Source organism: Tenrec ecaudatus, chromosome 13 (genome assembly GCF_050624435.1).
Source record: "Tenrec ecaudatus isolate mTenEca1 chromosome 13, mTenEca1.hap1, whole genome shotgun sequence".
Taxonomy (NCBI): domain Eukaryota; kingdom Metazoa; phylum Chordata; class Mammalia; order Afrosoricida; family Tenrecidae; genus Tenrec; species Tenrec ecaudatus.
In genome coordinates this window covers 88,775,954-88,791,525 of record NC_134542.1, presented here as the reverse complement: position 1 = coordinate 88,791,525, position 15,572 = coordinate 88,775,954, and the positions used below count along the sequence as shown (strand labels likewise).

General features: G+C 43.8%; 1 protein-coding gene across 1 annotated transcript in view; it reads right to left on the bottom strand.

Annotated features, from left to right (window-relative positions):
* The window catches only part of NEB (nebulin), a 236,896-nt gene that overhangs the window by 82,163 nt on the left and 139,161 nt on the right, over positions 1 to 15,572 (bottom strand). Inside the window, exons 76-87 of the mRNA XM_075529049.1 lie at positions 9,918 to 10,121; positions 9,452 to 9,556; positions 5,371 to 5,475; positions 4,960 to 5,271; positions 4,268 to 4,372; positions 3,676 to 3,774; positions 3,382 to 3,483; positions 3,149 to 3,256; positions 2,333 to 2,644; positions 739 to 843; positions 540 to 644; positions 18 to 122 (exon numbers count right to left, since the gene is read on the bottom strand). Of these exons, the coding sequence (XP_075385164.1) occupies positions 18 to 122; positions 540 to 644; positions 739 to 843; positions 2,333 to 2,644; positions 3,149 to 3,256; positions 3,382 to 3,483; positions 3,676 to 3,774; positions 4,268 to 4,372; positions 4,960 to 5,271; positions 5,371 to 5,475; positions 9,452 to 9,556; positions 9,918 to 10,121 (1,767 nt within the window). The remainder of the gene's footprint in view (positions 1 to 17; positions 123 to 539; positions 645 to 738; positions 844 to 2,332; positions 2,645 to 3,148; positions 3,257 to 3,381; positions 3,484 to 3,675; positions 3,775 to 4,267; positions 4,373 to 4,959; positions 5,272 to 5,370; positions 5,476 to 9,451; positions 9,557 to 9,917; positions 10,122 to 15,572) is intronic.

Genomic DNA, 15,572 nt, shown 5'->3' with positions numbered 1-15,572 from the left:
CATAAAATAGAACTTACCGTGCTATAGAGTTTCCCCATGTCCTTGGAGTGGGAGATATGTGGTGTGTCTGGAGAAAACGTGTACTTGCCCTTGGCTTTATTAAATGTCTCTTTATATCTTACCTAGGGAGGGAAAACAGAACAAAGAAAAAGGTCTTTTGATTACTATACACACAATTAAATTTTTATTAGATCTACCTTAATGATGTAATGATTAATCTACATTTACACTTGATCATAGCCAAAAGGTGGAAAAGCAGGTCATCATCTACATTTAGAGGAACTAGTAACCACCTTTCTGGCTAAATTTCAGTTCACTTTAGCTAATAAAGTAGGATAACTTGGACAAGCCTATAGATGGACATAGTGGACACAGTATAATAGCTACCGAGGCTTTTAAGAAATCCCATCCCCCAAATGTTATCTCATAATCTACATACACAATATTGCTCACAAACAATTATCAAGAGTTGAGCAAGTTCATGTCATGATAGACAACTCCCCAATTTATGCAGTTCCTTATCTGCAAAGCACACTTACATCACTTTGATTGACTGAGTTAATCTTGGCCAACACAATCTCTGGAGGATCCACCACACTGGTAAAATTCGGGTAGTTGTCAAGAGCACCTTTTTTATATTTTATCTGCAAAGAGACAGAGAAGATTACGACAGGTCTCGTCCCACAGGACACAGGCAGGTAAGGAGGGCGGGTAAGAACGAGAATTGACTTTGCATACCTGATTCACCATTTCCTGGTTCCTGGTAACCCTCACGTGGTCCACAGAATCCAGGGGGATCCAGCCAATGCCTCGGAGCCATTCCAGGTCGGCTTTGTAGATGTTCTGAGAGTGGGAAGACAGATGGGAAGCAGATGTAAATGATCCAGGCACAAGATGACAGAAAGAAGATTAGGGGAAACAATTTTTTCTGTAACCCTTTAAAGGTTTTCATTAGTGGCGGCTGTCTCGTTCATTCAAGCATGGATTATTCTGTTCCCTGAACGCACCATACCTTGCCCCTGTTACTATGACCCAGGTGCTTTAAAGGATGAGTATAAACAAAGATCTCGGAGTAGAGCGCTGATGATTTAACATGCTCAACTACTAATCAAAAGGTTTCATGTGGCGTCAACCCAGAGGTGCCCTGGAAGAAAGCTGAGGACCTGCTGCCCCGCCACCCACTGAACCCCATGGAATACGGGTCCCTTCTCATACACGCTGGCCCGTCACCAGCTGGAATCGACTCTGTGGCCACATTTTGGTTTTGTTTTTCTCCCCAGATGTGCTGACAGAGCATCTACAAAGTGGAGAGTGGCCCTTGCTTTGGGAGCAAGGTTACCAACTGCTAGGGGAGTTTAAGGGAAGGGGCCCCTGTTCTCTGTGGACATAAGAAAAGGTTTCTCCCAAGAGGCGGTGCTTTTAAACACACTTAAACATGTCACTATGTGGGAATATGTGAAGCTTTCAGACTCCATAGAGTAAATAATACAAATGAATGGTCATGTAATTGTAGGAAACGGGGAGGTGTCTCCTCATGTGGCCTTTCTTCCGTCCCAGGTCCTGGCTTCTCTGGGCCAACACCCATCAAATGACAAAATGTCACAACTCTGAGAAATGTCCCACAGCAGCCCCCGGGTCCCAGCACCGTAGGAGCTGAAAGAAGCTGGGGCTCAGCTCTGGGGCAGAGTGCTGGCTATGCATCTGGTTTCCTTTCTGCCAGGCAGGGTGCTGCCCTGTGCTCCTGACCATCGAAGGCATGTGGCACGTGTCTGTTCCCTACAGACGACTGGTGGGAGCGGTCTCGAGTCAGGTTTCAGAGGGAGATGGGCTAAGTAACATTCTGCAGCCTAGTTTTCCCAGAGCTTTGGATGAACGAACATGAAGCCTTCATGCAACTAATCAAGACTTTGTCTCCCTTTGGGTTTGATTACTCGTAAATATCTTCAGATATTTGAGGACCATCCAGTATGGCCAATCCCCATGTCAACTGTAGTTCCCACCCTTGCTAATGATTCTGAAAGCAGCTGATAACTTGCCATGTTCCTGTGAGTGAAGAGTTCCTAATGGGAACAAAATGGAGCAAAATGGGCAGATTTTTTTTTAAATCAACCTTGATTTTGAAATGTATTCAGGAAAGAATATTCAATGGACAAAGTCATCAATCAAACACTGCTCTTAATTTTTGTCCACCCAATACTCAGTTTCAATTAGTGTCTGGAATACACATACGTATATATCCCAAAGTTTCCAAGACTGATACTCCTGTAACACTGCGTCTCTTTCCAGGGAACACCACAGATTTCTAAATAATCAAGAAACAAAGATCACTTACGTCACTCTGTAGATCATAGGCCTTCCTGGCCTGAATCACATCATTTTGGTCAGGATGGCACGTCCACTGGTGCAGGTAATTACGGTAATCAATGTCACTGACAAGGTTCTGCCCCTGCTTGGCAGCCAAGACTGATACCATATCGGCAGGTATGTTGACTTTGGACTTGGTTTTGTGATAGTCCACTTTGTACAGTCTGTCATTCTGAATTTGGCCGGCATGCTCAAACCAAACCAGTTTACGGTCATCTCTCATGGTCGGAACTCCGACATAGTGGCCCTTTTGCTTTACGTGTTCAGCTTTGTATTTCAGCTGGTGGGAAGAAGCATACACATTCTGTCAGCTTTGACGAGCATGCACGGGGAAAGGGGGCTTGACCCGTGGCTAGGGAACTCAGCTCCCAGCCTCTGGGGGTGACTCCCCCTGAGAATGAATAGGAAAAAAGGTCTCTAGAAATAAATAATTATATAAAAATCAATGAAAAAAGAGGGAAAATAGATACTTGGTTCCTAATTCTGGTAACATTTTTATGGTAGGCCTAGAGATTTCGGGTGGGGAGGGTGTAGAGAATACAGGGAAAAGTAAAAAACTCAAATAGTAGATTTGGAGAGGAAAAAAAAACGACAAGAAGAGAAAAACCCAACTTCTTAGGCATAAGGGCCCAAAGGGGAGTAGGTTTGCCAGGTAGTGCCATGCTCAGCGGGGTGTGCCAAGCTGAAAAGGAAGATTCCAGTGGGCAAGGCTTCAGGCAGAGTTTACATCCCGGATGGGCAAGGTCCAACTTCTGCACAGTAACCGGACACCGGGGTGAATTACCTCACTCTGAACATCGCTGGAGTGATGGGCATGAACGAACGGCACGGCATCGGGAGGCAGGATGTAACCGGTGGCCTTTTGCTTCTCCCAGCCTTCCTTGTACAGGTACTGAAAGGCAGAACGGCATCAAGAGGTCACCACCAGAAGTCGGGCCGGGAGGAAGTTCCATTGGCATAAATCTCATACTGTTACCCATCCCCACACAAAGTACCCGGCTTCCTGGTAGCCCATACCTGGTCCAGGATCCGGGCCGCCTCCTGGGCAGTGTGTAACAGCGGGGTTTCTGTGAGGGTGTACTTGGATTTGTTGTCATTCCAATCTTTCCGATACTTAATCTAAAATTAATAGGGAGTAGGTGAGTCGATGTTAAGAAAATACCATGTTGTCCAAGCAGTTGTGAGCGTCAGTAATTCCCGCCATGACCATGTGCATCTCTGCATCTCAGCAAGAATAACATGCCGAGTGGAAGCATTTGGAGCAGCTGTACACACGGCTGTGCAGTTTTCAAACGACAGCCAGGTACTCACATCATTCAGGATCTCGCCACTCTGCTTTGCTGTCACGTAATCAACTCTGTCATCCACAGGGGTGAAGTTGAGAGATTCTATTTTTGTGCGATATTTTTTCTGTGAAGAAGGAAGACATACTTTAGACAAAGCTGTAGTCCCTGGCCCGGGGCGAGCTGTGAGAGACACTAAATTTAAGGGCCCTTCTCTGGGTGAGTACCACCCGTCTGCCAGGTGTGTTGTCCAGTGGCATCTTGCATGCTGTTGTGGTGCTGAACGCCATACCAGTTACTTCAAATCTCCACGGTGGGCAGCCTTCAGCAGAGCTTTCACACTTCGACTCGCAAGGAATGCCTGGCAATCTATTTCCCCCAAATAGCCAATGAAACCCATACCGGTTGTAACAGCACATTGTCTAACTTGCTTGCTCAGGACACATCATCAGTAGAAAGCCCGTACTAGAGGAGATTAGTACAGGAATATTTGGGGAACTGTATGCCTGGCCTAAGGTATAGCAGTTATAACTGCTGATATCAGATGGCTGAATGTTGCCTTCTATTTGTTCCAGCCTTTTGGGAAGCGCAGTGAGTGGCAGGGTGACATCTTGCAATACCTCACTAAAGATATCGGCAGCATGTTTTGCAAGATTGACAGAAACGGAGTCATTTGGCATCCACCCAATGCCGCGTAACCATTCCAAATCAGCCTTGTACACAGCCTGTAAAACAAGAACAGGGTAAGAATTCAGCAGCTTGGTCAGCATCTGTGGATCTGATGGGGACATGCAATTTAAATACCGTATAATTCCAGGATGACATACTTCAGCAGCCATGCAGGTAACTTAGGTCCATTAATTAGGAGATCAGTGTGGCAAATTATAAGGTATATCTTCAAATTTTAAAGAGCAGACCCCACTGAGTTCTAACTTCTTATGGCAAGAGGAAATTCAGGTCCAGAGTTTTTTCCTCTGATACTTTAGACAAATGGGAGATTTGGATTTTGTATACAGAATTCCCGATTTAAAAACTTAAACAGAGTATCAACTTTTGACTTCTGATACGTATGATAGCTGCCTAAACTTGACAAGGATAATATTTGGGTGGCGTTTTTCTTTCAGCCGATACAACTTAGAACAATATTCACATGACATTAGTGACTTAGATATCACACTAGAAGTTCTACCTAATGTCAAACGTTTGACTGTAAGAAGACCCGACATGCTCATACAAGGTTCCAGTGTCATAAACTTGTCTGGGCGTCATGGCAAGAGACAGGAGCACCCCTCATAAGATGCAGCCTACTCACATCGCTCTGCAGTTCATAGGCTTTCTTGGCCTGAATCACATCGTTCTGGTCAGGCAGGCATGTCCACTGGTGGAGGCGATTACGGTAATCGATGTCGCTGACCAGAATCTGACATTTTTTAGAGTGTAAGATGGAAAGCATATCCACAGGGCTCTGGATCTTGGACTTCCATTTGGCCCATTGGAGCCGGTACTCTCTTTCATTCTGAATCTTGCCAGCTATGAGGGCCCAGCGGATCTTGTTGTCATCCCTGGCTGTCAGCGTGCCCACATAGTGTCCCTTCTGCTTCTCGTGGTCCAGCTTGTATTTGTACTGGGATGGAAAAACAAAGCAGATGGGTCACAGCCGGCACTCTTGCTGTAGCCAGGGCAGTTGTTTATAAACCGAGACGTTGAAGAATGCCGTGCTTACGTCACTGGCGATCTCCCGGGAGGCCTTGGCTGCCTGGATTGGGATGGCGTCTAGTCGCACATCACAGCTCATCTTCACCTCGTCCCAGCCTTCTCGGTAAATTTTCTGGAGAGTAGAAAAAAATGGGATATCATTCCAGATTCCCGTTCACCAGTAAAGCAGGGAAGTCAAGTAGAATGAACTGTTATAATAAAAAGCACAAGTGGAAGAAATATTCCATGCACCATTCGTAAATCTACTGAACAAGGGTTGGAAAGAAGAGGCGCTACTCTGAAGACTAAGAAGCCCCTGGCCCAAGCCATGATGTTTTCAATGGCTTCATATGAGGGTGTAAGTTGGATACTGAATACGAACTGGAAAAGAACTTGAACTACGGTGTTGGCGAAGAAACGTTGAAACTATTATGGACCGCAACTGAACAAACACATGTGTACAGCCAGGATGCTCATTAGAGGCAGGGAGGGTGAGACTTCGTCTCAGGTACTTTGGACGTGTTATCATCAGAGACCAGGCCTCGGAGAAGGACATCATGCTTGGTAAAGTGGAGGGCAGTGAACCACAGGAAGGCCCTCGACAAGATGGACTGGTACAGTGGCTCAGGTCGTGGAGCAACCGTGGGGGTGGCACAGGATGGAGTTTTGTTCTGTTGTGCACAGGGTCATTGTGAGCTGGAACCAACTCAACGGCACCCGACAACAGCAATCACAGTGACCATGACCTTGGACCAGGAGTCTGTGCGGACTTCAAAGTTCTGAGCCTGACAAGAGTTATTTCTTTATGGTGGTAATCAATCTCGCTGTGGTTGCTCCTCATGTATAATCACATGCATACCATGAAAGGGCTAGCTACTTCCTGAACGGCTATCTTAGTCAGATGGGGCTAAAGCTAATTATTGAATTTCTTTCCTTCAATAATCCAACTTCCTCAATTCAATTCCCTTTTGTGATCTTTGGAATTATAAATTTTTTATATTTGAGTGGCTTTGTCCCCCCAATATGGCTCCTTAGGACTTCTCCTAGGACAGTGGGGCTTGTTGCTTGCAATGTTAGACCTTCTGCTGAGCCCCAAGGAGAGGAAATCGTTTTGTTTGTTTTTTTCGAAATCGTGCTGTTTTGTTCTTACAGAGTACTTAACTAAGGTAGTATAAACATGACGTTTTAGAGACATATTCATATTTAAATACGAATCCTATGTGGACAATGGTGGAAGGACCCAGGAAAAAATAGTAATTTAAATGGTGAGTGCTCAAGTAAATTTGTTCTTGCAATCTTGGACAAGTTTTGTACAAGTTTATCATCCAAGTTTTTTCTGAGTATTGGGTGGGCCTATTTAAAGAATCTACATGTTTCTGTACAAAAGAAAAAAATATTTGTCATAATAAAATTATATTAGTAAATTTTTAATGAAAACTTGTCATTCTATTATCTCTTTAAAAATCTATTTTATTACATAACTCCAAAAAACGATGCCATTGAATGGATTCTGATTTATAGCAACCCTGTAGGAAAGGGCAGAAGTACTCCTGTGGGTTTCTAATATTGTCACTCTTTATGAAGGTAGAAAACCTCATCTTTCTTCCATGGAGCAGCTGGTGGTTTCAAACTGCTCACCTTGTGGTTAGCAGCCCAATGCATAACCTCTGCGGCACTATTTGATTTAACTATCTGTTTTCTTCACATACACACACAATGAATTAATTGCCTGAGTCCTATCTTTTCACCTATTTACATTGAGAACTTGGGCAAATTCCTTCGCCTTTAAAAATTTCCACTTTCCCGTCTGATAAAAACAAAATAATACAATCTTACCTTTGTGATATAAAGCTGAAACCACTATATTTCTTGTAAATTGATTTATCTATAAAATCATATGAAAGTATTCTGCAGAGTGATGCTGTTTGAAGTGATAGAAGCCATTGTGAATAGTGGATTTTATCTGGGTGACAGAAGGCAGAGGCCTGGTGGTATGGTGGGGTACATATCGACCTGCTAATCAGAAGGTCGTCAGTTCAACCCCATCTGCTACTCTGTAGGAGAAAGATGAGGCTGTCTATTCTTGTACAGGTTTATAGTCTCAGAAAATCAAAAAGGAGCAGGTCTACCCTGTTCTACAAGGTTGCTATGAGTCAGAATCAACGTGAATTTGGTCTGGTGTGGTATGATGAGTATAGAAATGTCTTTATGTTTTGCTTAGCATCAAATGGGATGTCTGAATTCTTCCAAAGTGTAAACCATTTCTCATTTGTATCTAAAATCAACACACTTTACTTTTGGCATCGTTTGTAAAACTAATTTGCTTATATCATGATGCTAATCATGCAAAAAAATAAAAGCACATGGAGACTTTCCTGAATTTTCCGGCCAGAGGTGCCTGTGGACAGCACTGGAGCCTATGCAGCAGCTAAGAACTGAACGCCTCTTAATCCAGTCTCCTGGCAACAATGCTCCACTCCACAATATTGCTTGTGGTGTGAAAACAAACACACTCCCATGCCTCAAATTTCATTTTCTTCCCAAACATCAGGGGGGAAAATTGCCCCAAAGTGGCTCATTACACGTTGGCAACCAATCTTTGGTTGGCCGTGTCCTTCACTCACAAGGACTTGGTGCCCTTCTGCAAGGACGCCGTGTCTTTAACCACAGAGAATAGCACTGGGCTGTACTTTTCTTCCAAGGTCATGCTTATTGTGCACACAAGGAATCTCGGAGAGCCACGAAAGTGGTCTCTTTGTTGAATTTTAATTTTGTAGTTAGCTACGTTAGTGAATGCTCTTATTGAACCCAATACCTTTTCAAGCGATTCCCTTGCCTTTTCCAGATATTTACAAAAACCCCAACAAGCTTACTGCCATTGAGTCCATTCTGACTCGTGGCGCCCCCGTAGGACAGGGAAGAACTGCACCTGTGGGTTTCAGACTGTAACTCTACTTGGGAGCAGAAAGGCCCATCTTTCTCCCAAGGGGCCTCAAAAAGTTTATGGAAACATGGATGGTTGAAGTCCCTTATTATTTCTTCTGCAAATAATAACATTTTTTCTCTTCCAATATTCTTCTTATTTTTTCTGTCAGGTATTTGTTTCCAACAATTGTGACATAATAGTAAAATGCTAGAGGGCACCATTGTTTTGTACCTGATTTTAACAAAAAACTTACTGAAAATGAAGCTGTCCTTTAATGTGAGGCCACTTTTAAACCAATGGCAACAAATATATGGGTTGGCTAAGATTTAATAGCTGAATGAAATATACTAACTTACTAAGATTATATTTCAGAAAAACAAGGAAGAAGGGTATTTATTGTCCACGTGCCTTTTCAAATCTAAAAGTATGAGTACTTGGTGATTCTCCTTTTTCCTATTATCTCCCTTGGTTCTGAATAAGGAACCCTCCTGGCATTTGCTCATATCGTATGATTTCAATGTGCTTATTAGTTACATTGATGTAATACACTTAATTTTATGTGTCAGTATATCATTAAGATTTTCCTCATTCTTATTGGATTTACAGTTTTCATTTGTGGGACAAATTTTGGGAGTTTTATGACTCGCCTTTAGAAAATTTTTTAACTCTCCTCCTTTAGGCCTTGAGGCATGTCATGTATTCTTTGACCTTCTGAAAGAATTATCCTGTGAAATTATTTGGGTGACCCTAACATTTAAAGAGAAGCAAAACTCTTTAATAACCTTCTCAAAGTTTCATTTTCCATTTTTTTACGACTTCAATTTTAGCGGTTTATAATTCCTTAGGTTTTTAAATTAATGTGCATAGATTTTTGCAAAATAATTCTCAAAATTATTTTGAGTTTTTGTACTGTGTCCTTTCTTGTGTGTGTGTCTCTTCACCCTCTTCCACTCCCTTTGTCCTTATTCCCCTCTCCCTTCGGTGACGTGGTCACAGGCTCATCAGAACTAGCCCTGCCCTAGGGACTCCACGTCAGGAATTTGCTCTCTCTCTATTCCTGGACAAGGGCCGAGGCAAGGAGCCTTCCCCATCTCCAGCACAGGCTCTGAAGAGTTCCATGCTGGTCTTATGGCGTCAACTGGAAGATTTTTCAAAGATAAAAGGAGTCCGTGGGTGTACTTACATTGCTCACGTTAAGAGCATTTGCTCTTGCAAGATTAATCTCTGGAGTATCCGGCATTATATGGATGGATGTCTTATCCTTGTCCCAAACTTCTCTGTATTTTGGCTGTGGAAAGAACCAATAATAACAACAAGATTACTTGGAAATTTGCGATTTCACCAGTTCCAGTACAGAAATGTTAACTTTTCTGACTCAAAATATTTTCATGTTAAGGCAATTACTGCTGGATTCTTTTCACAAAATTCCTCAAATATGATAGAAAATCTCTACAAATACCTTTCAATAGTACTTTGAGCTTTTGTTTAAAATTAATAAGCATTAATAAAACAGCCCTGTCATCCTTCGGTATTACAATCTTTGTTATCATCATCAGTATTATTATTTCCAGTGAAGTAGATTACCAGGCTAATGATTTATCATTTATAGTACTAATTAAATGTTAACATAGAGGGAAAAGATGACATACAATACTAATATTTTCAGCGTTTGATTTAGCGAGGACAACTTCGGGAGTGTCAACGATACTCGTGTACTTCAGTTTCACCACGGGCGTCCGATAGACACTGTCTCGCAGGATCTCCTGGGCATTTTTGACTCTCAGCACTTCAGGAGACCCTTCTGGCAGCCAGCCAATGCCACGCAGCCACTCCAAGTCAGCCTTGTAGATGGCCTGGGAAAGAAATCAAAGTAGCATAGGAGCAGCCTTGAGCTCCCACAAACGAGCATCTAAACAGAGCCTTCCCCGAGAACGACAACCCTCGTTCACCAGAGTTGGGAGCTACTTTATTTGTATGAAGCAAAAGGGTTCTTGTGTTGAGGGTCATGCAAGACTGTTGACTAGTAGCTAATCATCGTGCTAGCCACGATGGACTTTAAAGCAATATCAGTGAGTGCAACACACAGCAGTCAGCTATCTTGTCAAATTCCAAATCTGATGTTGCAACATGGTCCCTATTTCTTATCTTTCCGTTGAGCTGAGAGCAAAGATCAAAACCCTTAGCATGGACCAGAGGCGATGGACAATCTAATGCCAATCCTAATCTCTTTCTCCAATCTTTTCCCACTCACTCTTCCTCTGACCTGTGTGTTGCGTCCACACCGACCCTCGGAAGGCCACTTCGTGGTTTGCAAGCAACAGCTGTATCTACTGGTCATTCTACACGAGCCGTGTCCAGGGTCCCCCTCGTGCAGTCAGTCTCTTCTGTCGCCTTCCCTCCGAGAAGTCTTCCTTTGCCTCTCTTTTCGTAGTCCCAAGAATCGCCCAGGCCATCAGTTTTCACTGAGACTCTCAAGTGAGCATCTATTTCTCTGCTATTAGTGTGAACTCCCCAAGATCGGAATTGCATGTGCTTGATAAGCATTGTTAATGCATCTTTAAGAGGATAATTAAGAATTCAGCTGCTCCATCAACTGGGTTTTCTTTTCCCCAAACACCACCTCCTTCGAATCAGATGTGCATTTTATTGGTCATCTAAACCTGCTTGCTCAGATAAAGGCAAGTAGTTAAGTAAATGACGCTGCTTGGAATCGACTCGAGGGCACTGAGGTTTCCTTTCCTGTGCTAAATACCAGTTAATGATTTTATTTTAAAAAAGGAGGACGGGTGATGCCACAGATAGTGCTCAGCTGCTAAATGGAAGGTTGGCAGTTCAAGCCTAACCAGCAGCTCTGGCAGAGAAAGGGCTCGGCCATTTGCCACTGTAAATGGCAAATAGCCCAGGATACTTAGTGGAGGGTTCTGGTGTGTTGTCTGGAAGTCACGATGAATCAAAATCTACTGCATGGCACCTAACAGCTGCAAGGATTTTGTGAAGAAGCCATTGTTTTGCTGAGACATGAAAATTTTAAAACGTGCAGTAAGGACAGGGAAAATGCGTGAAAAAGACCAATGTCATGTATCTTAGCGATTGAAGGATGATGGTGGGTTCTCAAAGGAGGGATTTTAGAAGGTGACTGAGTCTGAAGCCTCCCTTTTTGAGTCTTTCAGATCCTGATTGATGTTTGTGCCTTATTATAAAAATGTTTCAAACAAGCGGCCATCTAACTCGGAAGCAACAAAGCCCACAGATAAGAAGCACACAAGCCTAAGTGAACACGAGGTGTTGAAGGGATCAGCTAGCAGACACCAAAGAACAAAACCTTTCCCACATAAACGCTGATGACGAATGTGTGCATAAGTAAGAGTGGTGAAGAAGGCTGATGGTGCCCGACTATCAAGAGAGATAGCATCTGGGGTCTTAAAGGTTTGCTAGTAAACAAGCGGCCATCTAGCCCAGAAGCAACAAAGCCTACATGGAAGCAGCACGCTAACATGTGTGATCATGAAGGGCCAAGAGGACCAGGTTTCAAGCACCAAAGGTGTCGGGGGGAATCAGCTTTAGATCCATATTAAACCTGCCAAAGTTTTTTAAAAAGGGAAGTACGCATGGATTGAGCCCGTGGTGAACTCTTCTGACAAGTGAGTACCCTCGCGATCGTGCAGAACGCATTGGAAAGTGGATTGTCGCAGATGAGGTGAGGTAAAAGTTAGCACCCTGGTCTCCCTTATGATCCCATTTAAATTTGTTCTAAGTTTTAATGTTTGCTGCTTTCTATTCAATTCAGATTTTTATCTCTTTTAGTTTGTTAATGTTTTAGTTGTTTATTTAAAAATGTTTTTCTCTTGGCCCCAGCACCATAAATTAAGTGGATTCCTGCCCCTCCCCCGAGAAGAATTTGTTCCAAAGGACAACATTGACTCTGCAGCTCCGGGAGATGGACATATCTGATCAGAGCACACGGGAGCAGATGAAGGGGGAGGAGGAGAGAGTGGAACACAGCCTGGCCCACCAGGCCGTGAGGATGATGTTCCTGAGTAGAGCAGCCAGTCCACAGAGAGAACAACATGGCTGGCCCTTCTATGAGACATGATGCCCCCGCAGTGACTAAGGGCGATACAGGGGACAGCACCGGAGACACAGTGTGGGAATTGCACCTGACCTGATCCCACCACACCGAGGCAAAGCACTGGGGGAGTGCAGCGGAACAGCAAGGGAATGGAGTGGCAAGGTCCACAGGGAATGCTGAAAGTGGACTTTGGGGCCAGGGCATGGTGCCCCAAAAGACTGGACTGGAAAACACTCCTAAGGGCCAGCAAACGATCCTTGAACGAACTACAAGCTTTTCTTTTGGGGAAAAAAATGTTTTTCTCTAAATGAAACCAAGAAAGGTAAATCAATAGAAACAATAACTGGATTAATGGTTACTTGGGGGTGTGACAGGGGAGGTTGAGGGGAAATGGGGAGCTAATGAGGAGTAAAAATAATGAAGAAAACATTTGAAAATGATGTTGGTGATGTTTTTACAACTCTTCTTGATGTGAGCGACCTCTTGAATTATAAGATGTATGAATTATATGTCAATAAAACTGTTGGGAAAAAACTTATTCATTGTAAGAAAATATTCCTTAGCCTTAAGAGAACCAAGTTCAGATCATGAAAAGAAGATCTCCACTTTACACAAGAAATAAGGAACTATGGGAAGAAATTGTGAATTAACCTAAAAGTCTTAGACAAATTAGTAAGTGGCATGTTGTGGAGACTTAATAAAGGAAACTGGTGCATTTTTGAGGCCCTGGTGGCATAGTGGTTATGTGTTGGGCTGCTAACCGCAAGGTACGTAGTTTGAAACCAGCAGCAGCCCCTTGAGAGAGAGACCGGGCTTTCTACTCCCTAAAGAGCTAGTGTTGGGAACACATCAGGGGCAGTTCTCCCCTGCTCCACAGGGTCGCCGGGAGTCTGCATCGACTCCACCTCAGTGAATGCGCTCGGAGTGCGTTTTGGAGCATGCCTGTGTGACATCATAGAGGAAGCCAACCCTCTCCTACGAGGAGACCTGATTGACGGGCCATGGAAATGCAAACGCGACACACTGTAATATATCTGCAGAAAAGTCCTCTAAGCAGCATCTTAAAAAAACGAACTGGAAATTTTCGGCATAAACTCAGAAGGAAAGTACGCAACGGATTAAAGTGCTAAAATACTAGAGTGACATGTTTATGTAGGAGAGTGTGAGTTTTCCAAGGGTGGGAGGAACCACCGGGCACAGCTATGGGAGGCTCCTTCCTGGGGGACAGATCTCCACCGGAGGCCTTCCTGGGCTCGCCCACACGGCCGCACACTTACGTCGCTCTGCAGGTCGTAGGCTTTCCTGGCTTGAATGACATCGTTCTGGTCGGGGAAGCAGGACCACTGGTGGAGGTACTGGCGATAGTCCACATTGCTTGCTAAGGCCTGGCCTTCCTTGGCAGCACTGATGGCCACCGTGTCCACGGGGATGCAGATCTTGGCTTTGTGGTCATTGTAGACCTTTTTGTACAGCCTGTCATTCTGCATTTTCAACACCTTGGCCGCCCAAACCAGCTTGGGATCTTCCTTGGCGCTGGGACATCCAATATAATGGCCTTTTTGTTTCTCGTAAGCAGTTTTGTAAAGGTACTAGGAGACGGGAAAGGAAGAAAAGAGTGGTTTTCCCCCCAGACTGGCTCTTGTCTAGAGACCCTGCTCAGAATAATTCCATCTCCTTTTGGTTATTTTTTCTTTGGACAGTTTGTCTTTAAATCTATAAGTCAGTTTCACACTCTGACACGTTGACTTGTCTCCTATCTCTTTCCACAAAAACGTGGGGATAACCACTAAGGCCTCCAGAGTTCTGCTTTCGGAGTAGCTGCCCAATACAGCCTTGTCTGGCGCTGCCCACAACTTGGCTCTTCCTTGACACCCTCGCCCGTCTTTCCAGCAACAACTAACACGTCTCCCTCATCCTTTACTTTGAATCAGCTCGGTTCTTTGGCTTGGATAAATTAAAAATCTTATTATACAATTGTAATACTATCTAACTGGGAAAACACCAGTACTTTTCTAGTGTACATTTAAGAAAACACTTTCACTATTAAAAAAAGAAAAACAACAACAACCGTTGACCTTGTACTATCTAAAACTATTACAGGAACCGCCAGTAGCATGCAGGTCCCACTCTGGGGAAAAACAGAATTCTCTGTACCCGTCATTGCTTGCAAATTAACTGGTACGGGGAAACTTGGGCACAAAGTCAAAGTGTGTGCTTACATAGAGAAGAGAAGAACCAAGCGCAGGGGGAGGGGGAGCCTCGAATTGCTCTATGATGTTTTTTCCTTAAAATAGCACCCTCCTTCCAATGACCCGGATTTTATTTAAACTGACTACCTTAGGGATTAAATTAGAAATGGATACATAGTCAACCCCTCTGTGTCCACCAGTTAGCGTTTGTTAAGACTGGGCCACGTGGAGCTCTTACATCGCTGGCAATATCCCTTGATGCCCTGGCCTGCTTGAATCCAATGGCGTCGGCTCGGAGGTCATACCCTGTCATCTTGACGTCTTCCCAAGCTTGCTGATAGTGTTTCTGTCAAGAGAGATTGCAACGCCACAGTCAGTCTGAAGAGGGAGCTACAGAGTAAGCGTTACTGAAGTGTGCAAGGAGAGACAGAAACAGAAACACGGAAAATCAATCTCACCTACTCTGAATAAAATAGGCTAAGCTTTATTCCTGTAAAACTTTGATGACGGTGAGTAAATCTCTCACTCCATAGTTTTTAAAAGGTGGATATAAATCATGTGAAACGCCAGGTGGGGGTGGAGTGGGGTGGGATGCATTCATTGTTCAGCGTTCGAAAGACAAAAGCAAGGATGGCCCAGTAAAAAAGGAGGATTAAGTACAAAGGGGCTTCAAAAGCTCATAAGAAAATGGAATGAAAGGAAAATAGAGTTTTCTATGAATGTTTTGAGACCCTCTCGTGTTGCTACACTTAGGTTGATACATCTTTGTGTGGTTTTATTGGCAAAATTACGGTGATTTTCCTTCCAACAGAGACACATATTTTTGGATTAGACCTACACATCTAGACAAACACACACAGTAACTTAACAAAGCTGCATGGGCAGAAATGGCAGGATGGCAGGGAAATGGCTTGTACTAAACTCCCTAAGGAATAGCTCCCTAGAAGGTTCGTTCAGACAGATGGCACGGCACAGTCGAAGCAGGCATAGCGTCTCACGTTGCTGATCTGCAATGCGTTGAGCTTGGACTGCAGCATCCCTGGGGT